Source organism: Bos indicus x Bos taurus, chromosome 20, assembly GCF_003369695.1.
Source record: "Bos indicus x Bos taurus breed Angus x Brahman F1 hybrid chromosome 20, Bos_hybrid_MaternalHap_v2.0, whole genome shotgun sequence".
Lineage (NCBI taxonomy): Eukaryota > Metazoa > Chordata > Mammalia > Artiodactyla > Bovidae > Bos > Bos indicus x Bos taurus.
The window spans coordinates 24,060,986-24,088,865 of record NC_040095.1 but is presented as its reverse complement, the minus strand read 5'-3'; the positions used below and the strand labels follow the sequence as shown (position 1 = coordinate 24,088,865).

Here is a 27,880-nt window from a genome sequence, read left to right as displayed (position 1 = left end):
AAAAAATGGAGAAAGACTCAGCCCCAGTTTTGTTAAATTCCTGCAAGAAGACAATTGTACTCTCATACTTCTGTTAAGAGATCAGTGACATCAACAAAGTTATAAATTAACTTATGTGTGAAATAGAAGTTGGGCCGGGCCCCCTATTGATCCTGTTCCCCCGAGTGCTTTACCGGTCTGATTCCCAAAACACCAGGCAAGATCATCACGCAGAGAGCATGACAATCACAGTCCCCTTGCCTTTTGAAATAGTTCATCCAGGAGTAAATGTGCAGCCCACAGGTCTCTGCATCATGTAATGGGTAGAAATGCCCTCCTCGTTGCCCTCAGGGACATGTGGCAAGGAACAAAGGAGGCATGATCAGGATCTGCAATTACCTACAAGTACTCCCTTAATAACATGATTTAATAAAAGGCCGGTTGATGACTTAACCTTCTCTTAAGTCTCTGTTATTTAAGCAAACCCAGAGAGTTCTGACTCCTCAAAATAAAAGGTTACAGCCTTTAAACATTTTTTCCAATACACTGGAGTCACCATATTTAAAAAAAAAACAGAGGAAAAGAATTCTGGGTCTGCTTAATTTAGAACAGAGGCGCACAGCCAAATATTATTTTTGTTTGTTTGCTCCTTTTTACTAGAAATAGCACTTTGAAAGCTGTATTTAATTAAATGTGAAACTATGGAGAAAATGTTTTCTGCTATTAGGCAGTTTGAACATTTCATGAATTCGGTAACAAAATGTAAATGGAATCCAAAGGAATTATAGCAAAACGAATACTAGAATAGTGTACTAGGTACACTGACTAGCATACAAATTATGACCAAAGAGACAGAGGGAGGGAAACATGAAAGTGACCTGTGGATTTTATTGTATAACCTTAGATTCTCCTGACCTAACAGTACTTTCAGAAGGGCAACCTCAAATCATTTATCCCCCCACTTCTTGGCTGTATCGACCTACTTAGGTTGTTATGTGGAATAATGAATTAGATTAATGGCGGAGCACTTTGCAGATATAAATGCTGAGACTAACTAAACCTAAGCCTTTGTTTGGGGCTGCTGAGGGACAGATGTAGCAGGGAGAACCAACTGGTTTCAGCAAGTGGCTCATCTGCAGCTGGGCTCCTGCCACTTTGAAGGCTATTACTGCCTCCAGGTCCATTTAGAAAATGTGATGGATTGACTCTCCAAAGAGCTTGACTTTAACTCTCCTTTCTGCTTTTTTAGGAGAAATTATTTTCTCTATTTGCCAAAAGCAAATATTGACCTGGTAGTTGACAAACAAATCAATCCAAAGAGCTAATTTATATTTCAATCCTTCACTGCAAAGAGTAACTTCAGCTCTTCAAACTACTCTGCCCTTCTATGGGTGGCAGCTACTAGAGAAAGCCCAGCTTTAGAGTCGGACCAGTTATATCTTTCTGGGCCTCAGTTTCTTCATCTCTATAACGAGATCGTTTACTCCCAATCACTCAGAAAACGTTTGCTGATTAAATGAAATGGGTCCTGTCATTGTATCTCCTGCAGTGCCTAGCACATGCCAGACAATCAGTAACTCCTTCCCACTGCACACTGCTTAGTCTTAGAAATTCTAAACTTTCTCTGTGCAAGTCTCTAAAGCAGGTCTCACTATTTTGAACATATGACAATCCTTTCATAGAGATAAAAAACTTCTAGGCCCTTGCCTAATAATACCTGGATTTTTAGTATCTAGTAACCAAAACCACACATAATTGGCAGAAACATCCTATCAATTCAATGCCCCTTTAAATGAATTTTTTTATATTAATGAGAACAACTGCATACAATTAAAAAATAAAACACATGTGGAAAAGATCATTCAGTCTAGAAACAACGCTTTTACACATGTGGGTAGATTTACGATTTTATTGCAATAAAACTAACCCCCAACAGGTCCCCAGGCTACAGGTTTGGAACCACTAGATAAGAGCAGTCACATAGTAAATGCTTTTCAGGTTATCTGGGAATTCTTTGTACTTAACTGCAGAGATAATCAGGAAATTACTACCTTTGAGTTTAGCAGATTTTTATCTTTGTTTTCTTTATTTTCAAAGAAGGTAATTAAAAGTGGCTGGAAAGATACAGCTTTTAGCTTTACCATCATGCACCCCAGGCTCACACTCCTCCTCCCCCCACTTCCTCCTGTGGCTGAGAATGGGCAGCTTGCCCTCTCTGACCACTGTCAAGGGCAGCCAGGAAACAGAGGCCAGCTAGATCACCCCTCCTGCAGATGTACAGTGGTGATGTGGCTTATTGATTTACTGATGACCAGAGAGAAGAAAACAAAGCCTTTTAATATCAGGGTCTCTTAGATTTACAGTTATATCCATTCATTCATCCTTATATTCATTAATTTAATAAATGCATTTGTTGTGTTCACCAATGTATTCCAGCATTTGGAACATTACCCGGCACATAATAGGTATCAATAGGATTTCATTCTTACAACAAATTTTTATTAAGCACCTACTACGTTCCAGTCACTGTTATTAGGTGCTGAGAATGTAAGAGCAAACAAAAGAAAGATCCTATTCTTCTAGCCCTTATACTCTAGTGGGGAAGACAGACAGCACACAAATGAACGAATCAGTCTATACTAGAACGTAAGGTAGCCAGAATAAGTGATAGCGATAAATGGAAGAGATGTGATTTCAGCGGGCGGTCAGGAAAAAGATCTCTGAGAAGGTTACATTTATCTATTTTATATATAATGGATAAACAATAAGGACTTACTATATGGCATAGGGAACTATATTCAATAACCCATATTGCAATAACCCATAACGGAAAAGAATCTGAAATGTACATATTTCACCTCACATGAGAATGTGAGTAAGCCAAGTATGAGTTATAGGTACCCTCTGATGTTTGCTATTATTGGCCTTACTCAAATGTAAGCTTAAATGTACTGGCCTTACTAAAATGTGTCACTTTTTAAAAAAACTATACAGTCTGCAAGGTTTTTAGATGGCTTGTGGTTTTCCGTCAGCAGCTATTAGGTGTGACTACATGTTAACCTTTGACTGAAACGCACTTTAGTTTCACATTGCTTTGCTCAGTTACCTACCGTTGTGTACAAACACTAGCTGGCCCTCATTGATCTGAGCCTGGGTGAAGTTCTGAATGCTACGGCCAGGAATGGACTTGAGAGCCAAATGTCCATTGCTGGGTGGAGAGACCAAGTAGGCCAGGTCCTGTGGGGAGGAGTCCCCATCCACTGCACAGAGTTCATCACGGGTAATCTCAGCGACAGAATTCACCCACACCTTAAAAAGAATCACAGATCTTGTGAGCACAAATTCCAATCACATAACACCAGTAAACTGAATAGCTATGAGACACCGGCCCCTTGCACAAAGACTTAAAAGAAAAAAAAACTAGAGCAACTCACTCACGTTTTTAAACCATGATGAGTCTTAATTCAAAACAGACATATAATTAAACGCCAGATGAAATGCAGAGCATGTTGTAGTGTTTATTTAATTTATGAGATTTCAATAAAAAAAAACAGGATTCATTGTTATTATTCAAAACTAATTATTGAAACTGCATATGCATTTATGTAAAGTACAAAAGCAATAAAAGTTGATGGTTACTAAGTGCTGTCTGTGTGGCTGGTATATGCTAAGCATTCCATATGGAATCTCAAATAATCACAGAAACTACCCCATAGGATTGACTTAAGGATTTCTATTCATTACTTTAAGAAGCAAATGATTTCATTCACTTTTAAATATTTGAGGGCAGAACACAAACAATACCTTTTTTAAAAATTCTCCTTTATCCTATCCATCTTGCCGGGAAACAAATACCTAGTCCCCATGGCCTTGCAATGTTTACTCTGCTTGTGTGCGTGTGCCGTTGCTTGGTTGTGTCCAAGTCTACAGGACCCCATGGACTGTAGTCTGCCAGGCTCCCCTGTTCATAGGATTTTCCAGGCAAGAATACTGGAGTGGGTTGCCATTTCCTTCTCCAGGGGATCTTCCCAACCCAGGGATCAAACCCAAGTCTCCTGCCTGCATCTCCTGCATTGGCAGGCAGGTTCTTTCCCACTTGAGCCATCTGGGAAGCCCAGGTGAGTGCTTATTGCAGTTGTTTCTGAGTAACAGTCTCTATTTTTCCATTTGTATTTAAAATCTGTTTACATTATTCAACACATCATCCTTTTTTGAACATCTGCTATATCCCAGGCAATGTTCTGGTGCTTGCAATACATCAGTATACAAAAGAGTCCGGTCCTCATGGAGGATACATTCCAACAGCAGAGGATAAAGGGATACAGGGAAGAAATGCTAGGAATAATGAAGAAATAAATGACACAGTCTGTTAGAGAGTCACAGGCACTGTAAACAAATTTTAAATGAAGCAACATGAGATGCTCAGAGGTTAGATAGGAGACTTATCTGAGGAGAACTGGAAGGAGGTGAGGGAGGATCCATGGGGACACATGGGGAAGTACAACCAGGAAGAGAGCTCAGCCCTGCTTGCGGGCAAGCCTCGGCCGGCTGCGGAGCAGCAGAGGCCAGCGCGGCGGGGCCAGAACTAGCAAGCTGAAGAGTAGGAGGCGGCACATCGACACGGCTGCCAAGGTCAATCCTGCAGGCTCTTGAAGGCCACCTGGGCTTCACTTGAGTGCAACCAGGAATTACCATGGGGCTTTCGGTAAGTCATAACCTGGGCCAGCTTAGTGGTAACAGACCCCTGTGGCCTTGTGTCAAGGACAGAGTGTGGGAGGCCAAGGATAGAAGCAGGACAACAGTTAGGAGACGCGTGCTATAATCCTGCAGAGAGAAGAGAGTGGGGGGCACTGGAGAGGAGGGAAGAAGCGGGGAAATTCTGGGTGCTGTTGACAGTTTCTAACAAGCTAGGTGTAGTAAGGTGCAGAAGAAGGAAGACGGTGAAAAGGACCTGGTTTGGGTCTCAGCAACTAGAAGGACCAAATCACCATCAACCGAAATGAGGGTAGCTGCGGCAGGCGCAGATCTGGGCAGCAAGAGAAGGCGTTCAGTTTTGAAATCCCCAAAGCCCCAAAAGTCACTTCAGTCGTGTCCGACTCTTTGCGACCCCATGGACTGTGGCCTGCCAGGCTCCTCTGTCCATGGGACTCTCCAGGCAAGAACACTGGAATGGGTTGCTATTTCCTCCTCCAGGGGATCTTCCCGACCCAGGGATTGAACCCGTGTCTCTTCTGTCTCCTGCACTGGCGGGTGGGTCCTTTACCACTGGGGCCACTGAGTTTAAAGTGCTTGCTGAGACATCACATTACATCTCATGGAATCGTGCTGCTTGGGGTTTCTCTAATCCTATGGTCATGTGACATTTCACCAACACTAAAGGCGGCGGCTTTATCACTAAATAGATTTTCACATTTCTCTCTGTATTTATAAAGTCCTCCCACAAAAATACTGTGCATATTTCTAAGCTTATGTGTCATTCTCTGCTCTCTGACAAGAACCTTATCCTCTTCTACACTTGTTACCAACTCTTTAAAAATTCAATCCTAAACTATTTAGGAGGTAATTGCTCTGGTCTAACAGGCTGTTCTCCTCAGTAGAAAATGCAGTTTGTGAAATTAACTATGACTAAACAGAATTTGAGAAAGGGAGATCAGAAACTACACGGGATTTCTACATTTTTCTACCAGAAATGATATGCCACTTTAGCTATGAAACTTTGGGCACATTTCTCAATTTCTCTGTGCCTCAATTTCCTCATTAGTGAAGTAGGCATAATAGAATTATTATGTATAATGAGTGATATAAAGCATGTAAAGTACTCAGAACAAGTTTTACCTGGCACAGAGTAACCATCCAATAAATAATAGCTTTATGTTACTCATCTTTCTTCATCAGATTTGGCTCTGAGAATGGATGTGATTTTTAAATATTACTTAAAAGTCACCTGGAGTATAATATCACTCTTGACACTATTCTTTTTTATTTTTTAACTTAAAAAAAAAATTGGAGTATAGGGACTTAACTGGTGTTCCAGTGGTTAATCACCTTCCAACACAGGGTTTGATCCCTGGTTGGAGACATGATCCCGTATGCCACGGGTCAACTAAGTCTGCATGCGACAACTACTAAGGAAAATCCCCCACCCACACACACACACACAAATTTAAAAAGAATATTGGAGTCTAGGAGATTTACAATAATGTGTTACTTCCTGGTATACAGCAATGTGATTCAGTTATATATATGTATGTATTTTTTCAGATTATTTTCCACTATAGCTTATTATAAGATATTGAACATAGTTCTGTGTGCTATGCAGTAAATCCTCGTTATCTATTATATGTATAGTAGTTTGTATCTGTTAATCCCATACTCTAATTTACCCCGCCCCACTCTTTCCCCTTTGATAACCTGAATTGGCTATTCTACAATATGCACCGCACATTCTGTTTCATCCCACAGCATTCCTCCAGAATTTGGGATCGTAGTTTGTCTGTTTAATGTTTGTGTTGCCAATGGATGCTCCTATGTCTTGGCATTTGGAATATGCCCACAGAGGATTTTTCAGCCCCAAACTCTAAGAACATCAATTTTAACAGCTACCAGAAATACTAATCAACCTAATGTCAAATTGTAAGTTTTGGCTTTCAGTTAATCCATGAAAAGGCTCCAGTTTCTATAAAATATACAAGCTGGACTGCCTAACAAAATTCTAAGCCCAATCATCCTAGTCTTGCACTTTTTACATTTTTAAATCCATATATGAATCTTATCTTCATTTCCTCAGGAACTTGATCTGGAAATATATGCCATTTCTCTTCCTGTGACTCGTAGATACTCGTTTTTTCCAGTGGTGCACACAAAAGCTGGATGAAGCATGTTTTCCACTGTAGTTACTATTCTGTGAAACACTGTTGCCCCTCTTGCCTCTAAAATATATCATCTTCCAAAACCAATGTAAAATCTGCCACTCAAAACAAGAGCTAGTAACCTCAGTTCTCCATTTCCACTCAAACAAAATTTGCTTCAGTTAAAAGTCCCATTGCTTTTGATGAGACCTGATTTAATGCCTAGTCTTCGGTAACAGAAACTTCAAATGGGCGGGGACAAGAAAACAAAGTCTCCAAACTTGATTCAGATTGCAGTGTGATCCAAAGCCCAATAAACAATGGCTTAAGGAATAAATATCTGAAAAAATTAACATTTGAACCTGGAATGATGTATTTTTTTAATTCACTTTTAAACAGGATGTTAGATTTAGAAAAATGATCTAATATATCCAAATTATGATCCAAATACTTAAAAACCCAGGCCTTTGTTTTGAGTTTCAAGAGGGATGTGAAATATTTGTGAATGGACTATCCCACTCTTTGATCCTTCCAGGCCTTCAGGCCTCCAAGTCACCGTTTTGGACTTTGCTGCCTTCATTGCTCCACTGTCCATAGCTCTCAGAGATCTTTACAGTGATGGCAAGTGCTTATCAGAAACAAGCAAATAGTTCTATTTTTGGTATCAACAACAACAACAAAACAAAATGTACAGTATCATTGAAAGCAAAAAGTGAAAAATAGAAAAACGAAGCCCCCTTGTGGACACCAATACATTTTATCAAGCATGCATGAAAATCACTGGTCATGCCTGAGTACAAAAGTACTCAGGAGAACATACGTCAGAGGGAAATGCAAAGGATTCACCCCACGCAGTCTAATCAAATTCCAGCTCCAGTTTGTCATGCTGAAATGACCTCCTGTACCACCACTGATTGGTCATGCGCTTCAAAGCAATGTTGTTTAAAGTACTTCAAGAGAAAGGAGTGTGCTTGGAATGCTGGGACTGAGTGGTGAATGCTCAGATTCCTGCCTCTGAACTCCCATCCAGAGTCTGAGATGCCCTCAGCAGTTCTACCCTGTCCGCCTGCTATCTCCTCCCACACAGACTGTAGATGACTCTCCGTGCCACCTCCTCTAAGCTCCGATGATAAGTAAGGAGAGTGAGCGGTCATGTGGGATGGTCTGAAGGTCTTGAGAAAATGCTGTTTGAAAGTCAAAGACAGCAAGAGAATCTGAAGACTCCGATGGTTAATTTTATATGTCAACTTGACTGGGCCACAGGGTACTCAGATATTTGGTCAAATGCTACTCCGCGTGTTTTTACGAGGATGTTTTTGGAGGAGGTAAACATTTAACTGAGCTGAATAACACAGATTCCCCTCTCTCAGGTGTGTGTGTGTGTGTGTGTGTGTTAATCACTCAGTCGCCTCCGACTCTGTGTCACCCCATGGACTGTAGCCTGCCAGGCTCCTCTGTCCATGGAATTCTCCAGGCAAGAATACTGGAGTGGGTAGCCATTCCCTTCTTCAGGAGATCTTCCCAACCTAGGGATTGAACCAAGGTCTCCTGCATTGCATGCAGACTCTTTACTGTCTGAGCCACCAGGGAAGCCCCATCTCAGGTGAGAGGGCCTCACCAATCAGCTGAAGGCCTGAGTGGGACAAATTGGCTGATACTTCCCTGAGTAAAGAGTATTCTTTCCTGCCTGACTGCCTTTGAACCAGGAAAGCCTTTACATGGGGCTTCCCTTGTGGCTCAGCTGGTAAGAATCCACCTGCAGTGAGAGAGACCTGGGTTTGATCCCTGGGTTGGGAAGACCCTTGGAGAAGGGAAAGGCTACCCACTCCCATATTCTGGCCCGGCGACTTTCACTTCACTTCACACTATTGGCTTTCCTGCATCTGCAGCCTGCCCCCTTGCCCGTAGATCTTGGGACTTGGAAGCCTTCATGATCACGTAAGTCAATTCCTTATAATAAACCAACAAATAAATACAGACGCACACTCACCCTATTGGTTCTCTTTCTCTGAAGAATGCTTCATAATACAGAGGCCTTATTAATTCACATTTAGGACTGTTTTTGTCCCAGACTCTGCCACTGTCTAACTTGATTATTTTGGGCAACTCACTTCATTTCTGAAGCTTTCTCTCTTTTTGAAAATGGAAATAACAGTAAAACTCACTTTATCTACTTCCTCAGGTCTTGGGCTTCTTAACTATAACCATGAAGGGAGACAGTAGAGCATCACGGTTACAAGTAAAAACTTACATCCTCACCTCTGTCACTACTGTCTACCAGGGGCTCTTCCATTTCTGATCATGTGCAAATGTCTGAGTCTCTCTGTGCCCCAGATTCCTCATCCTTAAAATAAAAACCATATCCCATAGAGTTGTTGAAGATTCGATGAGTAAATAAATACAAAATGCTTAGAACAACGTTAGAAGCAGAATAAGCACAATGTAAGCATCAGCGACTGTTGTTGTTGCTCAGTCGCTCAGTCGTGTCCGACTCTTTGCGACCCCATGGACTGCAGCACACCAGGCCTCCCTGTCCCTCACCATCTCCCAAAGTTTGCCCAAGTTCATGTCCATTGCATTGGTGATGCCATCCAGCCATCTCATCCTCTGACAGCCTCTTCTCCTTCTGCCGTCAATCTTTCCCAGCATCAGGGAATTTTCCAATGAGTCAGCTGTTCACACCAGAAGACCAAAATACTGGAGCTTCAGCTTCAGCATCAGTCCTTCCAACAAATATTCAGGGTTGATTTCCCTTAAGATTGACTGGTTTGATCTCCTTGCTGTCCACAGGACTTTCAGGAGTCTTCTCCAGCACCACAGTTTGAAGGCATCAATTCTTTGGCGCTCTGCCTTCTTTACGGTCCAGCTCTCACAACCATACATGACTACTGGGAAGACCACAGCCTTGACTGTATGGATATTTATCGGCAATGTCTCTGCTTTTCAACCCACTGTCTAGGTGTGTCATAGCTTTCCTGCCAAGAAGCAATAGTCTTCTGATTTCACGGCTGCAGTCAACATCCGCAGTGATTTTAGAGCCCAAGAAAAGGAAATCTGTCACTACTTCCACCCTTTCCCCTTCTGTTTGCCATGAATGGGGCCAGATGCCAAGATCTTAGTTTTTTTTAAGTATTTAGTTTTTAGCCAACTCTTTCACTCTCCTTCACCCTCATCAAGAGGCTCTTTAGTTCTTTGCTTTCTGCCATTAGAGTGGTATCATCCGTGTATCTGGTGGTGTTGATGTTTCTCCCGCCTATCTTGATTCCAGCTTGTAACTCATCCAGCCCAGCGTTTCTCATGATGTGCTCAGCGTATAGGCTAAACAAACAGGGTGACAGCTGACAGCCCTTGTTGTACTCCTTTCTCAATCTTGAACCAATCGGTTGCTCCATTCAGGGTCCTAACTGCTGCTTCTCGACCTGCATTCAAGTTTCTCAGAAGACAGGTAAGATGGTCTGGTATTCCCATCTCTCTAAGAGCTTTCCACAGTTTATGATCCACACAGTCATAGGCTTTAGTGTAGTTGATTAAACAGAGGTAGATGTTTTTCTGGAATATTCTTGCTTTCTCTATGATCCAGCAAATGTTGGCAATTTGATCTCTGGTTCCTCTATCTTTTCTAAACCCAGTTTGGACATCTGGAAGTTTTTGGTTTGCATAATGCTGAAGCCTAGCATGCAAGATTTTAAAAATGACCTTACTAGCACAGGAGATGAGTGCAATTGTTTAATGGTTAGAACATTCTTTAGTACTACCTTTCTTATGATTATGTAAATTATAGTTATTATTACTGCTTCCCATGCTCTGAAATCTAGGAAAAGAAAAATCACTGCCTGAAATAATTCCCTACATTTGAAATTTTCCCTAGAGAGAAGTAACTAGTAACCATAGCTCTGGGGAAATTATTATTTTGTTGGAAAAAGTACTCCCAGAGCTTTACTATTTTGATGAAATGCATACACTTTATATATTAATTTTCAGAAAGTGAACAAGCCTAACATGTGGCACCTCTTTAATTTTATTAAAAGTTGTCAATTTTGGAGAACACTTTGCAATATGTTCAACACACACAGTTTTTCCAGGAAGTTTTCTGTGTTCATTTGTCATTGCTATTACACATTGTCATGGATATGCTAGAGAGATCATACTTCAATAAAAAAAAATATTAGGGGCAAAAATAAAGGATATCTTAGATGTCATAAACTGCCAACACAGGCTCTCAAAATTAGCTGCCTCTTGGCTCTTTTTCATCAGGTCTAAATTATACTGAGATTGATAGCAGACATTATAATTATATCATAAAATTTTAGGGCTCAAGATTTCCTTCTTCTAAAATCTTTAAACTAATTTCATTCACATTATACTATATATAACAGAAAAGGAAGGTTGTCATTATATACTCTGGTCTACATCCCTTTTTTCCCTAATATTTAAAATTTTATAATTTATGATGTTCTTCCTTTTCTGTATATGCCCTCCTCACCATGACTCTGGGCTATAGAGCAGTACCTAAAGTGAATCAGCCATGTTTGCAGACAATGTACCTAGTCTGACCATTCCTGTCTCCTTTCTTGCTGGACGGTACAGGCAGATGGGCAGCAAATGGGCAGGCAGGGCTGAACCAGCAGGCAGGCCTATGATGACAGTGTTCACAGGGAGACTTTAAAGCTGACAGTGACATTTTATGCCCCCTCCCCTGAACACAGAGACTTCTTGCATGTCATACCCCTGATGAAGGGGTATCTGGCGGTGGGGTGGGGTGGGGGGTTGTTACAGGCTGAATTAACTCTGTTACATCCCTCCAGTATCCACTTCCAGGTCCCTGCTAGACAGAAGTTTCTACAAATGAACTTCTAAGACTTGACTCAACCTGTCAAAGGTCAGGTGTTCCTAGGAACAGGAAGAGTAATTTTAAAAAGTGATTTGCCTATATCAAAACATTTAGATTTGCTAGATCAGTGGCATACAATGTTCTTTAACACCCAAAGAGAGGGATACTTTTTACACAACAACCTAGAACATATATGTGTATTTGTATGTGTGTGTGTTTAAAATGAAGCAAAAGTTTCATATAACAATCCTGCCCTTGCTACACACAGTGCATTCTGATGCTACCTGTTCTATTTGATTCTATTTAATTTGTTTTTAAAATGTTGGTCCTGTTCCATTCAATTAATTTCACAGACTTTGAACAGTCTGAAACCTGGAGTTTTAAAACACTGTACCAGATCATTCACATCATGGATAGCAGAGTGGACTCTGCTCAGACCATCTGGGCTTAAAACTCACTCTCTTACTAACTGTATGACCCTGGTCAAGTAACTTAACCTTTCTGCGCCCAGATCTACTGCAATCCTCATTGTACATCAAGGACTGTGAGCACAATGAATGAGAAGTCACATGTGATACGTCTATAATGTAGCCTGGCAGGGGCTCAATAAATGCTGGCCCACTTCCCCATCTCCTCTGAAGCCTAGTGGAATTAAATGGTCTAGTACAGGGGGTCCTTATGCCCAGCACTCAGCTCTTACCATGGAACCTAATGGCTGACCACTCTCCTCCCTCCATCTGCTCCAGTCACTCTGAGCTTCTCATGTTCTCAAACACTCCAGACCTGCTACAGACTCACAACTTTTGCTCTAGCTGAATCCTTTGCTTGTGCTCCTAACATTCATATGGTTTCTCTCTCCCCTACCTGAGCCCACTCACTCTGGCTTTTATTCAGAAAAAGTAGGCTTAAGACTGCCTTTCCTTAGGAAGTCCTGTGTGCAAATCGGTACTTCACTGGCATCTGGGAACTCCGTTATTAAACAGTTTCCTGTACTGATACAAACCTTTTCCTAAAATAATAAGAGTGTGTATCTAAACAGCACAAACAATGTAATTTGCGCTGGACCCCTGCTTTCCTCCTGGGAATCTGGGACTTGGTACATACTAGGTAGAGGGCGCCTGCTTTTATTGAGCTCCAGCCCCCAGTAAACATCTTGGGTACTCAGGATCTAATCATCTTCCCTGGCAGACAGCACTTCCTGCACATCATCACAATTTGCTGCTAGAAGAACTGAGTGCATCCCGTGTGACTTCACTGGGAGAGGACTCTTACAGCCTGACCTCCTTTCCTCTGGTCTACACCCCATGTGCCTTTTCCCTGAGCAGATTTTGCTTCATATATCTCACTGAAATAAATCTTAGCCATGATCTGACTCTATGCTGAGTTCTATGAGTCCTTGCTAACCGCTAACCAACAAACCTGTAGAGGGCTTGGGAACCCCTGACACAGAGGGCTCCGCTCAAATGTCCCTTCCTTGGTAAGACCTTCCCTCACCATGCTCTCTGCAAGCTCATCATTCTCTGACCCCACGGCGCCCTGTCCCCTTAAGTGCTCTGTGAAAACATACCACAGTTCATCACTCTGTTTATCACATACTGTCAAGGTCTTCTCCAATCAACAGAAGCTCCATGGAGCACTTAGATAGTCAAAATTTATTGCCCTTATTACTTGTCAGGGACTGTGCCAGACACTGAGGCCACCACAGGAAAGGGCCAGCAAATTCCCTTCCCAATGGAGCTTACGTTTACGGGAGGAGACAAACAATATTTGTTTACTACAAAGGAGAATACAGCAGGGTCAAGAGACAGAGGACGGCACACTGCTCCTTCGGCTGGGTCGTCAGGGAAGCATCTATGAGAGGAACATGTCTAGAAGGTTGGGTGACCAGGGTCCAGCTAGGCTTCCAGAGCAGGCAGTACACCCATGCTTAAGGAGTCCTGGCACTATTAATATGTTTTGCACCAGATGACTGGTAATCAGTGAAATCTAGAAAGCCTCTAATTCACAATCATCACAATTTAAACAACAACAAAAAAAATCATTTTTTGGCAAATAAGCCTAAACACCTTGATATGGAAAGATGTTCATTGATAGAGCACCATGACCACCATTTACAACTGCAGAAAAAAATTCTTGAAATTTCTTCCATTTTAAAATAATCAAGCAAATCCTACCAAAATGATTTCTACATGTGTACATGACTAGTTAATATGTCTTACAGTCATACCTAGTCACCTCCAGATTTTAGACACACTGACTTTAAAACCAAAACTATTCATATGTTTCCCAGAGAAAAGGTTCCCCCAGTCTAGCCTGGAATGATTCCATCCAACAGAAAATGGAAGCTCAATAGCCCCTTCATCCATCCAAGTGCAGCTTCACCCGGAGAGCGTCAAACAATGTTTACAGTCATAAAAACCACAAGATGTTAGAGCTGGGTGGGACTGCGAGATGATCAAGCAAAACATACACATGCATAAACACTCACACACCCCACCCTGAAACATGCTTATGGTTTTGCTATTGAGGAAGGTGAAGCCCAGAGATGGTTCAGTCGCTAAGTTGTGTCCAACTCTCTGCAACACCATGGACTATAGCACACCAGGCTCCTCTGTCCTTCCCTATTTCCCAGAGTTTGCTTAAATTCATGTCCACTGAGTTGGTGATGCTATCTAACCATCTCATTCTCTGCTGACCCCTTCTCCTTTTGCCTTCTATCTTTCCCAGAATCAGGGTCTTTTCCAATGTGTCGGCTCTTCACATCAGGTGGCCAAAGTATTGCAATTTCAGCATCAGTCCTTCCAATGAATATTCAGGGTTGATTTCCTTTAGGATTGACTGGTTTGATCTCCTTGCTGTCCAAGGGACTTTCAAGAGTCTTCTCCAGCACCACACTTTGAAAGCATCAATTCTTTGAAAGCTCAGCTGAGGCCCGGGGAAATTTTGCTTAAATTGGGCAGTTTACAAGCTTTCAACTCTGGTCTCCTAACTTTAATCCAGAACTTTCATGGCAGAAATGAGTTTCTTACTAAATAAATAAAAAATAAGTTCAGAAAGAGCCAGTGTCAAATGACTACACAACTCAAAACTGGGAAGTTGCATCTTTCCTGGCCTGGATCCAGGCTATCAAGGGGGACAGGCAGGAATAAAGGCAATGGCCCCCTGCTCCCAGCTATTATTATTATTTTTTGAGAAAAACACTGGAATCAGGGATGGGGCAAGAGGTTTGAGCAAACCACTTGAGCAAGCAAGGTTCCCAGCAGACTATATTTTCCTAATTTTAAGAGAAGACAAAGTCTAGGGTACACTTTTTTCTCCTCACAATTTAATGTTCTGAACATCTTAAATTGACAAGTACATTTAAATATACTAAAGCTATTATTAAGTTGATAGTGCCTCTTACAATTGATGGTACCTCAGAACTGAATGCCAAGCCCACAGCGGGGCTTCAGTTCCTTTCCATAAGGAAGCCTGAGAGTTCACTACCTAATTCCTTGGTCCTCCTCTCTCCCAGGCAACTCTAGCTCTTCTCTTTCTAGAGCCTCGGTCCCTCCCCTGGATCTTTCTCACCCCGCAGTTCAGCATCACTCAGCAAAGTGCTCAGATCCTCTGCCGAGGCTCCTGAGCACACGGAGGTGTCAATACGCCTGCTTCAGACTTATTCCTGTAAGTCCACTTTAGTAGGAACAAGGGGAAGAAAAGCTCTGGAGATTTTTCTTCACTAATAAGACAGCCCTTGATCACAAAGACACACTGGGAGAGCTTGAGTCAGTCATGGGTAAGAGGGGAAGTGGCAGAGCACAGTGGTGAGACAGTCAGGCTTGGGCATGCTCGGCTTCAAGTCCACACCTTCCCTTGAGACTGCTCAGAGCCTCAGCACTCCCATCTATAACAAGGGTATTAATCACAGCAGTTCCTTTGTAGGGCTGTGAAAATGACACCAGCATGGAAGATGAATAGTACTCTACTCAGTAATAAATGCAAACTTTTACAACTGTGTTTAATAACGATTGACTCCTACAGTTCATCACACTAGCCCACAGCCTACTTCTCAAATCATTTTGCTGAGAGTGGGTCAACAGGTACTAAAATAAGTCTGGAGAGAGGGAGAAAGGAAGCTGAAAACAGAGGGGGAGGCCCACACAGTTGACCGGTTGGAACACATTATCCCCAGGTACCTGGGCAATGACTGGGAAGTTAACTAGAAGATAAAGGAATGGGTTCCAAAGGTCTAAAAACGCCATCATCAATTTTTCACTTAAAATGTAGAGGCTGCATAACGAACAAGCTGTAATAGAATTAAAAGCACTAAAAAAAAAAAAAAAAAGCACTAAAAAGCCTATTCCCAGATCCAATTATTGTGAGCAAATAAAAACAAAAACTCCAGCGATTTTTAACAATGCAAAATTTTCTATTTCGATTAGCCCCTGGTGGGTTCCTGGGTATGCCGGCATAATCATCCAGCTGGTGCTGGAGTATCTTATAAATCAAGGTCAAAGGCTTCTTGTTCCTTATTTCTTTGTTGTTCTCTTTGCTTTCTTCCTGTCCCTCTCTGTCACCTGCCAGGACACCACTCTCCAAAGATCCTTTTTCTCTTTGTGTCAACTACCAGCTAGATATTATGGGTATGTTGCACCAAGTTGTAGCTTGGTGGACTAGATCCTTTGTCACTTAGAAAATAACATTTTAGATGACTGGTTTAGAACAGCACAAGCCAAAATCAACATAATGTCCTGGTATGACTAACCTTTATTTAAAACCAGCTGGAATATGTCAACTATACATACATAGTCATATATCTTATTAACATCATAAATAATACAAAAGAAAATCAAGCAGGTAGCCCTGTATTATTATGGTAAATCCAAAAGCATGGAGCACTTACCTGGAGGATTTTATTGGCTGTTATTACTGGAGCCTCATCATTTACTGATTCAACAGTCACAAAAAGAGTTTGGGGCAAACTCTGTTTTCCAAGCTCTGAGCTATTTGCAAAGATGATGAAACTGTCAAGAAGTGCTTCGCTACCATCATGCACATAGGAAATCAATTCATTTTCTACCTGTAACCAACAAAAAAATTCACCACACTACTGGATATGTAATTTAAAACTATGACAAAAATGCTCTAAGAGAAATCCTGATATTTTATATCTCTTTAAAACACAGAAGCATGTGTTCATCCCATAAAATGTGATTCTGACAATCAGAGCGCAAATTCTGATGCATGGCATAATTTTGATGAAGCACTGCAGCATCCCAAAAGTAAGTTTAAGGATGAACAGAGTGATTGAGCAACATGGGGTAATAAAGAAAATGCTGGACTGGTTCTCACAAGGCCTGAGTTCAAAGGCTATTTCAAACCCTAAAATGTGTTGTAGGTGACACAGTCTTCCCTTTCTTCCAACAGATCACCCATTAAAATTCAGACTCTGCTTGTGTATTTAGACAGACTAATTTTTGAAGTTGTAGACAATTCAGAATGTTGGACAATTCAGATTATTGGGCTTGGGCTCTTAGTTTGCACCCACTGGTTGGATTTCTGCTCTTTGGGGACACGTGGACCAGTGCAACTATTGCGTGCATCATGCCTGCTCAGACTCTTTAAGTTTCCCCAAACTGCTCTTTTCTGAGCTAAGTATGCATTATTCTCTTAACTGCTCTTTGTATGTGAGGTTACACCTGCTACCTCCTCCTCCTGCAGAATACAATCATTTTTTGGTGCATCTCTTAACAGCTACTAAAAAGCTCCTGAGGACAAAGTATAATGAAATACATTGTAAATAAATTATTTTATCAAGCCAGATTTCTCTCACTGTAATAACCAAAATGCAAATGTTTACTTTTATCCCTGGTTGATTTCATCTTTCTAATTTTCATTCTGAAATGGTTGTCCAATGAATCAGTTATTCCTCTTGGATTTGTGATAGCCACAGATTTACTCAGAATGCCTTTCATGTCTTTAAGATTCTGATGGAAGTATGGATCAAAACCAGACACCAGGAGAATTTTAAAGCTAGACGGGAACTTGGCTTCAGTGAACCTGTGACCCCAAAATACAACAGCAGAGAACTTCCAAAGCCCAACAGGAGTAGCTGAACTTCCAAAAAGTCTCTGGGGTTGTGTTTGTTTTGATAAAATACAGCCAACATTCTTAACAGTTCAACTTTGTCCAGTTCTATGGCGCACTTCCTTTGAGCAAAGACTTTTGATCTCTCAGAGGTGTCTCTGACAAGAGTTGAAAAGTTCACGAACCGTCTCAAGGGAAAGTTGTAGTCACTTGAACACAGGTGCATGAAAGTTTCTTTGGAGTTCCATGGGAAGAGAATTCCAGACCGTAGGCCTGACCACATATTCCTGGAACATACTGTTTTAAGCTATTAAAAAAAAAAAATGTGGAAGATGGCACTGATCAGAAGGCAGGAGAAATTCTAACCTAACATGCTGTAGGAAGATAGCATTTAAATAGACATCACCTTCTCTGTATCCTTCCTGCAGAAATACATCATTTCCTCAATGGAGTGGTACTCTCTCAAATTACCACGTAAAATGCCAGTGTGCACGTGCACGTGCTGTCACCTCAGTCGTGTCCACCTCTTTGCGACCCCTTGGACTGTAGCCTGAAGGTTCCTCTGTCCATGGGGATTCTCCAGGCAAGAATACTGCAGTGGGTTGTCATGCTCTCCTCCAGGGGATCTTCCCAATCCAGAGATCAAACTCGCAGCTCTTACATTTCCTGCATTGGCAGGTGGGTTCTTTACCAGCTGAGCCAGCTGGGAAGCCCAAAATGCCAGTTAGTAGGTATTAATCTAAAGGCAAGGAGGGTTTGATGGGAATGTATCTATTCCTAGTTCTAATGCTAGAAAAACTTCTGCTGACTTTCAGGTACTTAATAAACTCGTAGAAAATGTTAAAAGATCAAAAAGCATTTGGTCCCCTGTCACCAGTCATGTTCAGGTAATATTAAGTTCCGCCCTTCACAGCAGGCTTTCCAGGTAGCTCAGTGATAAATAATCCACCTGCCATTGCAGGAGATGTAAGAGACGCGACCCCTGTTTTGACCCCTGGGTTGGGAAGATCCTCTGGAGTAGGAAATGGTAACCCACTCTAGTATTCTTGCCTGGAAAGTTCTGTGGACAGAGGAGCCTGGCGAGCTACAGTCCATGGGGTCACAAAGAGTTGGACATGACTGAGCATACAGAAAAATAACAACGGTTCACGTTCTCCCTCCCGCATTGTTCTGAACCTCACTAGGGGTCAAAGATAAAGTCAAAAGCCCTCCCATACTGGACCTCCCTAAATCTCACCTACGGCCCCCCACCCTTGTGTGAAGCTCCACACACTGAGCTCCTCCTGCTCCCCTCACAGAGCTGTTCACTTGCTCTTCCCTCTGCCTGAATGCTCTTCCTCCATATCCACCAAGCTCACTATCCATCACGTCCTCCAGGTGTCTGCTCAAGGCTGCCTCAGGCCCCCAACCACTGTATTTGAAGCTGAGCATCAGCACACACAGACACACAAACACCACTGATGTTCCCAGCACTTCCTATCTCTCTTTCCTGTTCTATTTTTCTCCATAGCACTAATTTCATTCAATTATTGTATTTATATAAAGTCACTTATTTATTTTATTTATTCTCTCTGCCTCTTTCTTTCCCCACCAGGAAAAAAGATCCACAAGGGCAGGGCTTGTTGCTGGGTTAATTCACTGCTTTACACTCAATGCTTATAACCAGCATACCTGACACATAATGGACACTCAAAAATTATTCACTGAATGAATGAAGGGCAGAAATGGCCAAGACCGCTCCTTCTCTGTCACTGAAGGTGATAGCCACGAGTTGTTAGGTGTCACCATAAGTTAAAATGACCATGTCGCAAACCCTGGAGATCTCAGAAGGCATAAAAGAAGGGAAAATGTAAAGGTCTTGAGAAATGGAGGATTTCCTGTCACATCAGTAAACAAAGGATGTCACAGTGATGTTCTGGCTCTCCAAATGTGAATTCCTGAGCCTTATGGGCACTCAGGAAGGAGAAGAATACCCACAACCTGGCAGCCATTAGGCTGTAGCCACTCCCCACAGTGAGCTCTGAGCAGCTCAGGATATGAAAGCAGGATACTGGCTCCAGATAGCTGAGGTGTATGTGAAAGGAATGATTCGAGTGAGCCCAGGCTCTTTCATCATCCCATAAATAGAAAAGTGCTAAATTCTTTAGCTTGGTTAATCTGGTTTTACTTCATTAACAATAACCTTTTGATGTTCAGACTACCTGCTCTTTGTCGCAAACGTCTATATAACCTGATTCCTACCCCCACCTCCTTGGAGCGGTTCTCTCAGGGTCACTTGAGATGCTGTCTCCTGGGCTTGAAGTCCCAAAAACTTCCACCAAATAAAACACAACTCTCAACTTTTAGATTGTGACTATTTTTTAAGTCAACAGGGTCACCTGAAGATCAGGAACATATAATCTTGACTGTGACCAAGGCTACGCAGCAACATGGATGCTGTAGGGAACACACACGTGATGCATACGTCAACCAACCACGCTTAAATATACACTTCTCTTAATACAAGGCACAGACGGTAAGGAACTGGTTAAGACAGAACCAAAATTTAGTGCTCAGTCTCTCACCCGGAGTACATGGGGTGAAGAGAATTAAAATTCCATTCACATGAGAGCAGGTGGTTATCTTAGGTGGTTTGTCCAGCCTTTGGGAGGGAAGCTATGATTAAGACATGGTTGCACGGAGTCAGTGAAGAATCACCTCCCCTGGGTCCCCAGTTGAGAGGCACCGAGTTTTTCCACCCTCAGCACTCTCCACTTCTCCCCATGGCTCTGAATACCACCTGATTGAGTCTAACCCTCTTGACGTGTGCCTCAGGGCTCTCCAAAGTTGGCCCCTAAGCACCCTCCAGCACACTCTGTCCATCTGGGAGCCTCGTGAACTATTCCTTGGCCCCTAGAACACCATTCACTTCAATGCCTTCACGTCATTGCCATATAGTCCCCTTTTGCTCGCATTTCTTTGCTTTCTCTCTCCATCTCTATTATCTCCCAGCTCCTTCTCTCTATCCTAAAAGTCTAGCTTAAACTTTATTCCCTCTGAGAAGCCTTCAATTAGAGTCAAATGTGACCATTCTGCACACCCACAGTATCATTGTTAAAGTGCTACATGAAAGACAAGAAGAGTACAGCTTATATTAAAGTTCATGTGCCTAACTCCCCCACAGCAGTTCTTGAAGGCAAAAAAATATGTCTACTTATCATGGAAACCTTACACAGTAACTTGAACAGAGTAAGTTTTTAGTAAATGGATTCAAGTCACTTGATGAGGTGAAATCCTTAGAAGCAAAATGAAGCAGCAATATGCATTCTTAGCTAACTGGACAAAGGTATCCAAAGATGCTAGATAACTGCTCATGGTTTCCATCCTGAAGACAGTGTGTTCCTAGGAGCTTATAAAGGAAATAATGGGGATCTGAAAGATACTTCGAGATTTTTTTTTAAATATGGAAATTATTCTTTTATTCATGGTAAGGAAGCAAACTATCACAGTAATAACACTCTAATAACTCACTGAGGATATTTAAGCAATGACTAGATGACCTCTCTATGGAGGTATCATGGAAGGGCTTCCCCATCTGCTGGGAGGTTGGACCAGATATCTTCTAAGGCCCCATCACTTCCCAAAGTCTGTGAATCCAAGTGATAAATAGCCAATTTTTTTCTTATCCAACATATCCAAATCCAAATATATTAATTGAGAGTTATTACCTGTTTCCTGGTAAATTTCATCAGCTTTACTCTTGGAAAATGAGAATTTTCAACATAACCATGTTTCGGTGGTTTGAGTAGAACAAATTCACAGTCAAGTCCCTCAAAATGCTTGCTTGGAATTCTGAAATAGTCTTCTGGAAGTGCCTTGGAGCCACCTTCCTGGACTGTGAAATTTTGTACTGCCAGAGGAATACGTTTAGGGACAATATCCACCAGGATTTCAAGTCTGCTCACAGCTTGGAAGCCACTCATAACATCCAGTATAAAACGGTCCTGTTGTTGGTCAGGCATTGTCTGTACATAATGGATGTAACCATCATCAACATCCTGCTGCGTAAACATCAAAGGGAACTTCTCCTCTGTACCCACGCTACCCTCCTCCGGTAAAGACCTTCGAAGGTATCCATGCACTGGCGGAGTTCTAACAATGAACACTGCCTCTGAAGGAACAGGGTGTTCGTGCACAGCCTTGAGTGCACATTAACAACACAGAAATACAAAAAGAAAAACATTAATCTATGGAAGAGTCAAGACCCTTGATGAACCAAATTTTTTCTATTAATGTTCACAAATGGCTTAAGTTATAATCCAGGTTAAGACACAGTTTAAGCCTGGGTCTGTTCTGGTAACCATGCTAATATTTCGAATTTCAGTCCTGATCACAAAGACAAAGCAACATTTGAACAGTTACTAATGTATTATCAAGACATTGTCCACAGTGGCAAGAAACCTAGGACTCAGAAAATAGAGCTGAAAGAAATAAAATGGTATCTAGACAAGGTAGTAGAAGAAGTAGCAGTTAAAGCACTAAAATTGCAAGCCTTTAAAGGAAAGTCTATTTTTAAACTAGCTCAGCATTTTAAATATACATTTAATTTACTGATTCAGCAAAATTCATCTCAAAACTTTCTGACAGATTTATAGTCCATGAACTATGTACACCCCCTTGTGGTGAAACTTAAATTCTCTAAGATCCTGAAAAATAATTGAGAAAAAAGGTGGTGGGCTCCATATTCTCTTGGTCAAAACTCATTATTCAGTAAATTGCTCTAATTTGAATTCATTTCTGCTGCTGCCACTGTTCAGTCGCTCAGTCGTGTCCGACTCTTTGCAACCCCATGGACTGTAACCATCAGGCTCCTCTGTCCACGGTATTCTCCAGGCAAAAATATTGGAGTGGGTTGCCATGCCCTCCTTCAGGGGATCTTCCCGACCCAGGGATTGAACCCAGGTCTCCTATACTTCAGGCAGATTCTTTACCACTCACCCACCAGAAAAGTCCAAATTCATTTCTACTTGATGTTATTGGCTGTATTTAGCAAGCAGGAAAACTCATTTGCAGTCCTGAGGGTAGATTCAGAGTAGCTTGCCTTTGTGGCCAACTGTCATAAATCAGTTTACATACCCTGCACAGATTACTCATTCTCCCCTAACTGATCAGCAGGGCTGTGCTGCTAAAGGCTCTCCAGTCGGAGTCTCAGGAAACCAGGCGGCTTCTGGTGTGAAGTCTCACCCCTGGCATTCCCCGGGTCTGGGCCAACTTATCCATCAATTTCAAGAAACTACATAAGGCCACATTCAGAGCTAAAGAAATAAACTGTGTAATATAGTATCCTCATCTGTTTTAGGAATCCTTTTTATGTCAGTTAAATTACACTTTTATGCCCTGCTTCACCACATTACAAATGTAACTCAGATCAAATCAAATATTGGCAGTGTTGCCACGAAAAATGAAAAAAGTAATGACCTCTTCATTGACTATAATATATACATTCCCTCCTCCTCAGGTTATTCTACATTATAAACATATATGCATACTCATGTGATCATGTGCACACAGCTTTAAAATGAAGGGATTTTAGGATTCGTTATATTCCATTTCCAATAGAACAATTAGCAGTATCAAAATCATGGAACCGTCTGGCTTTTCTTCTCAATGGCATCTGCATTTTTAAAAAGTCATCCAAATACCAGGAGAGAAATCATCATAAAAATAGCTCTCAGAAGCAAACAAAGAGATCATTTGTCCCTGTGGTTCCAGAGGGGGAGAATGCTAGGAGCTAGGACCACCACCTACCTGAAGCCTTCCTCTGCTCAGTTTTACCGGTTTTCCTTCTTCAACCACAAGAGTCTTGCTGTGCAGAATTCGCGTGTGATGTTGGTGGCTTTCTGAGTCCACCTGCACGTAGACTCCCACATATAAATGTGTATCTTTAACTCGCACCGTTAGGTTGAACATATCGAAGCTTCCACTACCGTCATGCCTGTAAATCACACACCCTTGCTTCAAGTCATGCATGGAAAATGAGCCAGGCGCTGAGCTGCTGACCAGCACCCTGCCGTGCTTTGGGAGCTGCACAATACGGAATTCGACCTCGTGGTCTGTTCTGACATCTTGGTTTGTGGTGACACTGAGGTTGGCTGTCGTCAGGCTGCTGTCTTTGCCTCTCTGTACGAGCAGCCCCGTGTTGTTGACTACACGGATGTAGGGGTCTGACACGCTGACCTCAAGGAGGGATGATGTGTAGTGGACACCATCCGTCACGAACAACACAAAGCGGGCTGAGTCTGCACCCCGGTGCCTGAAGAGCACACGTCCTTCCCGCAGGTCCTCTTGCCTGAACTGGTAGAGTTTCTGAGTTGGGTCACTGGCTTGCACCAAGTCCCCATTTGGGATGCCCCGCCGGATGTAGAGCAACTGCCCATCGTCAAAATCTGAGTCAGGGTCATGGTAGCAGATATCTGAGAGGGTCAACAAGCGCTGGCCGTTCCGCACAACGTGAAAGACCTTATCCACCATGCGCACTGGTTTCTCGTCATTCTTTAACTCCACAGAAATGGTGACTTTGATATCCATAGACAGATGCTCCATGTCAAGATCCCTGAACGCTCCCTCTTGGACTGGTCCTGCGGTGGAGGCCACAAGGAAGAATTCATCACTCTGGGTCTCAGAGTCATCGTGCTCATATATCAGCCGCTCACCCAGGATGTCTTGATCCATGAAGGCAGTAATGTTGTCCTGATTCCCAGGAGAATCTGAAGAGCGAATCAGTTTCAGCTTCCCGTGTTGCGGACTCTTGGTGACTGTATATTGGAAAGTCCGATTGTCCAAGGTTTGAGCAAATAATTCTGACTTTGTGATTAATTTCCCTTCTCCTTCTTTTACAAGCAATCCTCTGTTTGTTACAATAATGTGCCTCCTCTCTGCTTTAAAGTTGATTCTGAAAGTATAACCTTTTGATTCTGTGTGTTTTGCAACCATCAAGAACCTGAAACTATCTTGTGAATGTTCCCTGGGCCTCTCCTGTGGTTCATAACTTATCTTACCATCTGTAATATTTTGTTGGCTGAAGACTGAGTTTGTCTGTAGAACTTCTGTGCCAAGTAGCAATTTTCCTTTCTTAGGTGGGGTCAGTAACTTAAAATGCAGTTCCCGCTCAGGTACTTCCACTCCCTCTGTCACGGCCTGTAAGTGATCAGAATTCAATACGTGCCTCTTTATTTTACTGATCTCAAGGGCAACATTTTTCAGAAGGGTAAACTTTAGCCACTGTATCGTAATAGGAAACACCAGCTCTTCACTGCTTTTTCCTTCTATGTCAACTTTAAATTTAAAGTGATCCATAACATTTTCTAGTTGCAAATCTTTGAATGTAGTACAGTACCGGATCTGACTCCAATCAACAGAACGCTGAGAAAAGGTACTGATTTGTTTCCACTCGCCACCTGGCCCTTGCTGCTGAATTTGGCCAAAGCGAGGCGGATAAGTGATAACATAACGGGTGTCCACCTCAGGGCGTTCACCATTAACCTCCACCGACAAGTTGCTCTGAGTAATCAGAACTGAACCACCCTGCTGTACGGCCACACCGGTCCGATTGGCCACTGCCAAGTCCCAAGGAATAGCCATGACCCGCAACACCACCGTACTGCTAACCAGCTCTCCATCATTTGCTCTCAGAAGGATCCGGGAGTTTGGATGGCCTCTGTGCACACAGAAAATGTTGCCATCTCTTAAATCCCCATATGAGAAACCATTAATGGCTCTCCCAGGATCATTGATGTTTTCTAAAAACCCAGCATCCGAATTGAAGTTGCCAAGCACTGAGACACTAAGACTCGAGGAATCTGTGTCTGGGTCTGAAACATGTATGATATTTGGAGTCAGTCGTTTCTTAGAATTCTCAAACACGAGAAGCAAGTTTCCTTCAGGGAGCTTAAGGTTTGGGGGATCATTTACTGGAATGACAACAATGTTAAACACATAAGAAACATGTCCTTGCAGATACAGTGGCACTTCCCTCTTGCTGTTGGAAGAGACTGAAAATGTGAAATAATCCCTAGGTTCTTCTGAACCGTCATGGACATACCAAACGTTCCCTTGCTCCAAATCCAACAGAGTGAAAACTTTCTCCGGTCCTTGCTCGGGGGAAACATCTAATCGAAGGAACCCATAAACAGGCATCTCCTTTATTTTAAAGAGTATCTGAGACTGATGGATACCCAAATCCTTCAGCTCCATATCCACCTTCATATGCCTTTGTTCCAGTAAGGCTTGCCCACCTTCTTGGACCTCCAAGTTATTCAGGACCAAGAAATAGCTACGCACATCTTGAAGACTAGGCTTGCCCGCCTCAGAGTCAGCAGTGGAAAGGGGAACTTCTGCCAGCAGCAGTTTCTCCATGGTTGTTGCAGAAGGGTTTTCATTATCACTGCCCTTCATTTTACACCCAGCAGATATATCTTTGGAAACAAAGGCATCCTTTAATGCTCTCTTTTCTGAGTTGGCTTCCAAGCCTCTCAAGCACCCTTTAAAAGAGATTCCTCCAGCAGATTTCCCAGGCACAGAGGCAAGTCCTAACCTCTTAACTTCTTCTCCCTTGTGTCTATCAAGACCTCCCACGAAGAGAGGGCCTGCAGATACAAACAGTTTGCTCTGCAATGGCAGGTTTGCCCTTACTCTTTGTTCATCCACCATCAGGCCCAGGTATCTTTCAGTGAATCTGAGTTGAATATCGTGCCACTGGTTGTCACTAACCAAGCTAAAAGAAGAGAGCTGAGTATCACTCCTATCCCTTCCTACATGAGCCTTCAAAAAACCTTCAACTATTTCCAAAGCAACAAAATCTCCTTCCCTACCTGACTGAAATAAAAGCAAGGCTTGTTGAGTTCCAGTCTGCAAAGCAAATTCCAACAGCCCGTCCCGCTGGACCTTCCACTCTGGGAAGGTGACATAGGATCTGGAGCTAAAGAAATTGATGGCTTCATCCTCCCCTGCAAAAAATTCATCACTGCATCCTAGTGACACCTCATAAACTTTCTTAAAACCAGGGTAAGATCTAAGAGAGGAAAGGATTTCCCTCTGGTTAAACACCACATCCTCCATACAGCCACGGAAATTGGGGAGCTGTCCATCGAGATATGAGACTTCAAGTCCACCGTGGCCCGCTATGTAGATTCCATGCTGAAAGTGCAAATTGTGCATCCCACCAGTGATCCGGCCAGTCATCTCATAATGTTTGTCAATAACCAGAGAGACATGATCCTTAACATAGTACAGTTCCACTAAATGCCAAGCCAAGTCATCCACACGAAGTCTTTGCTCAGAAAGACGCACTAGTTCACCTGTCCCCAAATTCACTCTCACCTGAAAGACAAACAATCATAATTAAGCAATCTCATCTCATAGTGTTTTATTCAGAAAATATGGCCATTCACAAAGATAAAGAAAGAGAAACCTGGACATGCAAAGCCCTTCCCACACTTACAGACTACATATTGAAATTAAAATGTTTTGAGTTGGAATATTTACGACATACTTGTAAAATTGGGGAAGATCTCAACCCTTACATGTGGCATCTGATTTTATTCTAGTGAAATAACAATAATCAAGTGTTTTGTTCTCTTTCTCTCACTGTTCTTCCCTCCAGTAATTGAATCATTGTACATTTTTAAAGATTAAAAAAAATCTTACCTGTAAGTTTCCTGATAGAATTTCTACTATACAGTAGTCATTTTCCCCAGCTGCAAGAAAAAGTAATCCCTGTGGTTTGCTGGTTTGAAATTTTAATTGAAGAGATAGCTCAGAGGAAACTTCTATGATATTGAGCCCCACGTAGCTTTCACCATAAAAAGATGCTGTAGGAAAAAAAGAAGTCAGTAAACTTATTACACAATGACTGTTACACTTATATTGCCATCTCCCTGCAGGAGAGACCCTGCCGAAGACAGCTGCCGTACCCAAGGCCACACCTGCTTCCTGGGGTAGCCCACAGATCTATCGTGAGGGTATAAACGCTGTGTTCTCTTATTCCAACTCAGGACACTTCTGACAGATCAGTCCCTCTTCAGAACTCTCAAGAGGGCAGAGTCTTCTACTGAAACTGAATTGCAAATCTGCTCCTCTATCTACCCAATTCTGCTTCTTTCCCTTCTAAAGGGGT

At 42.3% G+C, this 27,880-nt stretch overlaps 1 protein-coding gene across 2 annotated transcripts in view; it reads right to left on the bottom strand.

The window, feature by feature from the left end:
• The window catches only part of LOC113878887 (chondroitin sulfate proteoglycan 4-like), a 73,201-nt gene that overhangs the window by 34,331 nt on the left and 10,990 nt on the right, over positions 1-27,880 (bottom strand). Inside the window, exons 2-6 of one of the 2 annotated variants that reach the window (XM_027520031.1) lie at positions 27,412-27,575; positions 23,515-27,084; positions 21,435-21,905; positions 16,544-16,720; positions 3,090-3,288 (exon numbers count right to left, since the gene is read on the bottom strand). In XM_027520031.1, coding sequence (XP_027375832.1) covers positions 3,090-3,288; positions 16,544-16,720; positions 21,435-21,905; positions 23,515-27,084; positions 27,412-27,575 — 4,581 coding nt within the window. The remainder of the gene's footprint in view (positions 1-3,089; positions 3,289-16,543; positions 16,721-21,434; positions 21,906-23,514; positions 27,085-27,411; positions 27,576-27,880) is intronic. The other variant, XM_027520032.1, reaches the window with a different exon arrangement.